A 4,689-nucleotide genomic window follows, 5' to 3' on the forward strand; every position below is an offset into this window, starting at 1 on the left:
TATATTTCTCAATCATTTTGTATTGCGGACTTGAGATATTTAAACCATGTGACTTGAGAGATGATATGAACTCCAACTTTCACCTATAAATTAGAAACACTTTTTCTTTTGTTGATCTTACATTTCATATACCTCGTCTTACTTCTATTTAGACGAAAACCATGTGTTTCTAAAACTCGTCTCCAAGTCTCCAACCTCACATTTAAATCCCCTTTATTTGGAGTCAGCATTCTTCTCTTTTGGTATGAGAGAAGTAGGAGATAAATTGCTAAGAGAGAAGTTAGAAGAAGAGTTAAACTTGGTATAGTATAAAAGTAGAGGGCGATTAAATTGGTATGGGATCCACATGAATTACAATCTCTCTGCTACTGCGAAGAAGCAGAAAAAGGGTGTGTAATTTTTCATTTTTCCAATTTTGCCTATTCTTCATTTATGATATTTTTTATTCTTTGAATTGACATAGATATCATCCATATATAAAAAATCTGTAAATTTATGCTCATGATTTTGAATAGTAGATAACAGACCTGCATTGATAAATAAGTTTGAATGACATTTTTGTGAAAGTGGGAGTAAAATATTTAACCCAATTTAATTAATATATCAGTGGAGTTAAAATAAAAATTAAAATAATTAAAGCTAAATTAAATATGTAAATTAATATAAGGGTATATTTGTACTTAAAAATAATCTACACTTCTTTCTTTTCTATTTCTCTTTTATCAAACTACATCAAATACAACTTCTCTCCTTAACCAAACACACCCTTAATTAATCAATTCATATTCCAACTGTAATCGTATAAAGCATTCTAAATAAAGAAAATATCATAGATTCAATACATTCAATACACACAATATTTTTTAAAAAAGTTAATTATTTATGTTTTCAATGTATTGAATACAAAATTTACCATTTTAATCTCTTAACTAGTGCCCCGGAAGCACTCGTTAACACTATCCTTATTATAATTATTATCCTAATTAAGGATCGAATGTAATAAAAGAGTAAATCATTTCAATTGATAAAGTATTCAATTGATAAAGTATTATGACATAGTTTACTTTCCAAATCCACTTATCCTATGTTTGGAAAATGTTATATGAGCACTCATAATATCAGGATGTCTGAGTAAGATAAATTTTGGTGTATGTGTATATATGATCACTCATAATATCAGGATGTCTGAGTGCAGGCATATGACAGTAAAGAGTATGCTTAATTGAGAGCTGAACTCAAGGGACCAAAATAAACACAAACCTTACCGAAATTAGCATATCCATATAGCTGGAGCTACTAATTACAATATAATAGGCCCATAAACAATTGCAGAAAATGGCGCACAAACATGGCATCTAACCCTGCAATGCAAGATGTATAAACAGATAACATCTTTTCTGCAGTGGCCCATAACTTTCAACAAACCAATATGATGACTAATTCAATTCTTGTTCTGGCAGAGTTTCAGACATTGCCATATTAAGTGTTATTTGCCGAGTTTCAGACAAATGCCATATTAAGTGTTATTTGAATGATTCTTGGATAATCAGACATATAATTATGACAATCATCTAAGCCTTCTGATGAGCAAATTTTAATGTTTTGTTTCGATCCAGTTTCTGGTACACCTGTCTTATTATAAGCTAAGCATAAGATACGAGCAAATAACATGGAATCTGTCATGTCAGGTAAGAAAAACACAGTTCTTTCATATAGAAAATTGAAAATTATGCAATTTGAAGATATGTAATTACATGAGATCAGAATTCAATCAAGGCAACAACTATATAAGTACTGTATGACTGTATTAATATTATTTCCACAAGGAAAGTGATTACCAATAACAGCATAAATAAGTTGAGCAAGACACTAGACTTATGAATATGTACAAAAGATATTTTGGTATTCGCAGGAGAAAATTCCAACTCTAACATTAAGAGACCTGTAAAATAAACAGCTATCCAGGTAGAAGACAGATAGTTTACACGACACATAAAAACTTTTTCAACTAATCCTGATAAAATGAGTTCACCTGTCAAAACCATCTTATCTTTATCTTATAATAATATACTATGAACTCTTTCTCCTTATGTGATGCAATACAGCAGGGGATCCTTCAAATAAATCTGATAAAAAAGTCTCTAGATCCTCTGGCGAATACTTAATGTATTTGCTTGAATGTCTTCCTTCCAGCTGACAGCTAAATCTCCCAACAAATGAGCGGTATGCAGGAATCACCCTCTCAGATATAGAAATTCGCATCTCTTCACGAAGCTGCACGTCAGGCACCTTCCAACCTGTCTGAACCCTGTATATTTCTTCAAAACATGCATTGAAATTCTTGAACCTCTCCTTCAAAGCCATCTTTGATGCACTATTAGAGCTCCCTCCAATCCCTTCATCCTTCAAACACGACAAGGCCTTGCTCCAAGAGACTCTAAGGTATCCTGTGGAGTACTGTCGTACCTTAACGCTGCGTTTACGAATCCATCTTTCTCTCAAAACATCTTTAAGTTCCGAGTCCTTCACTTTGCGCACTAGGTAATAGAGATTGTTCATCAAAAACACCTGCTGTAATGCAATGTCTTCATAAAGTTTTGCTTTTTCTTCAAGATTGTGCTCAAGTTCGGACATTAACAACAGTATTTGTCGGCCTAAAGGAGATAAATCCTCTAACTGTGAAACCTCACCCCCCAAATCATTTGTAAAGTGATAAAGAGCCTCTTCAGTGATTTCCAAAAGCGAATCCATAGTATCACTATAATCAACAAGCAGTTTCAGGTAATTCATAACATAACGAGGCAAAGGATGAACATCCCCAGTTAAAACCGGCTTTCTAGAAGTCTCGTTCCGAATACAATTCTCAAATTCAGCAAATGTCCCTTTTACAGCCTCACCAAGTCCTTTGAGCACACCCTTTGCCTCCGTGATCACAAGATCATCCAAAACCATTTCCTCCAAATCAGGCAAAGCATCTCTCAAAGCCTCATACATATCCAATATCCTAAACAACTTCTCAGGCGACCTCTTACAAATGGCAACCGCTTCACCAAAATTCAACAACATCATGACACAGGCTTTAGCAGTTTCATTGAAACATGTATCCTTCAAATCATAGAATTCACCAAAAAGACTATCACATAGCCTTTTCTCCCCACTCAACAAAATCCCAACTACAGCCTTCACCGCTTGCACCCAATGCCTCATTTTCTCATCCAAACTCTTCCACTCAACCTTCTGAACCTCTTCAATACTCATCTTCTCAACACCCAAAATAGTCAAACACTCAATCAAAGCATCACGACGAACACTACTATAAACCTGAAGACACTCCCTCTCATAACCAGACCTAACCATCCTATCAATAATATCTTTAAGATTCAGAATCGATTCAGGACGCACTAAATCCACAAACAAATCATCTCCTATACTAACACCACGCTCATGAAACCTATTAGAACCAGCATCACTTACCTCACCAAAACTCCCAGAATTATCATCTATCCCACCGTCCTGCGAACTGAAAGACAGCGAACTCCTCCGATTAGTATTGCATCGGCTAACAGCGTTCGGCGGGATGGTATTACAAATCAGGACATGACGGAACTCATCCTCCAGCCTCGACATAGCTAATTGGATCGCGCTCTCGGCACGATCCAAAATGATCCGATCAGTTTTCTCGGTCGAATGATCCGGTGGCGAGATCGAGAAATGTTCGATCCACTGAATGATCTCATCAACAGCGAGAAAATACTCAACCGGATCATTAGGAGGATCAAAAAGCGAAGTCGATTGACGAGAGGACTCGCTGTATACAGAAGAGTCATCGAGTATGATTTTCTCCGCGGCTTCGAAACGGTCAAGCTCTTCGTCTTCGGAGGATTTGGAATCGTCGCCGTTGATTAGGTCAGTGATGCCGGATAAACGGTTATCGAAGGAGGAGAAAATCAATAACATGTCTTCACGATCCTCTTTGGGAGCTTTGAGGCTTTTCAAGATCTGGTGAGCGGTAGCGAGAACTCGATCGTCTGCGCCTCCGCCTAGGCTGGTGGTGGTGGTGGCGGCCATGATCGGAATTGAATTTTAGGGTTTCGTTATATAATTGAGTTTGAATTGGATGGTTAGGTTTTTTGTATTTGTAGTGTGGGAAATGATGAAGTAAAAGGGGTTTTGGTTTTGTGTATTGGGAATGGTTATAGAAAGAAGTGATGAAGGTGTAAGAATAAAAAAGGAAAATGGAATGGAAGATACGTTGTGGGTATAATTCTCGAATATTGTCAGATTTTTATTTATTTATTTGATTTGAATTATTTAATTTCTTTTGTATGTGTTGTTTGGGAATGGATGAAGAAAAGTTAGAGAGAGAGAGAGAGAGAGAGAGAGAGAGAGAGAGAGAGAGAGAGAGAGAGAGAGAGAGAGAGAGAGAGAGAGAGAGAGAGAGAGGCAGTTGTTTTGTGTTGGGTTGGCCGGCTAGTTGTTTTGGGTTACTAACTTATAAGATAAGATACTTTAACGTAAAAATCACGCGCTGGAATAATTTGTAAGATTTTTTTTTTCTTTAATATGTTTGACGGGTTTTCTGGGTTTTATTTTTGACTTAATCAAATATTAATTATTTTTCTAGCAACAAATAAAAACATGTATTTTTTTACTTTATGAAAAAACTAAAAGACTAATGATATTTTATGA

General features: G+C 35.8%; 1 protein-coding gene across 1 annotated transcript; it reads right to left on the reverse strand.

The window, feature by feature from the left end:
* Nucleotides 1-1,766: 1,766 nt before the first annotated feature.
* LOC131637012 (exocyst complex component EXO70B1-like) lies at nucleotides 1,767-4,388 on the reverse strand. Its single transcript, XM_058907579.1, has one exon. It carries the CDS (start codon nucleotides 4,066-4,068, stop codon nucleotides 2,071-2,073), a length of 1,998 nt encoding a protein of 665 aa, XP_058763562.1. The 5' UTR covers nucleotides 4,069-4,388; the 3' UTR covers nucleotides 1,767-2,070.
* Nucleotides 4,389-4,689: the final 301 nt, after the last annotated feature.

The sequence above is a fragment of the Vicia villosa genome, linkage group LG1, assembly GCF_029867415.1.
Source record: "Vicia villosa cultivar HV-30 ecotype Madison, WI linkage group LG1, Vvil1.0, whole genome shotgun sequence".
Classification (NCBI taxonomy): domain Eukaryota; kingdom Viridiplantae; phylum Streptophyta; class Magnoliopsida; order Fabales; family Fabaceae; genus Vicia; species Vicia villosa.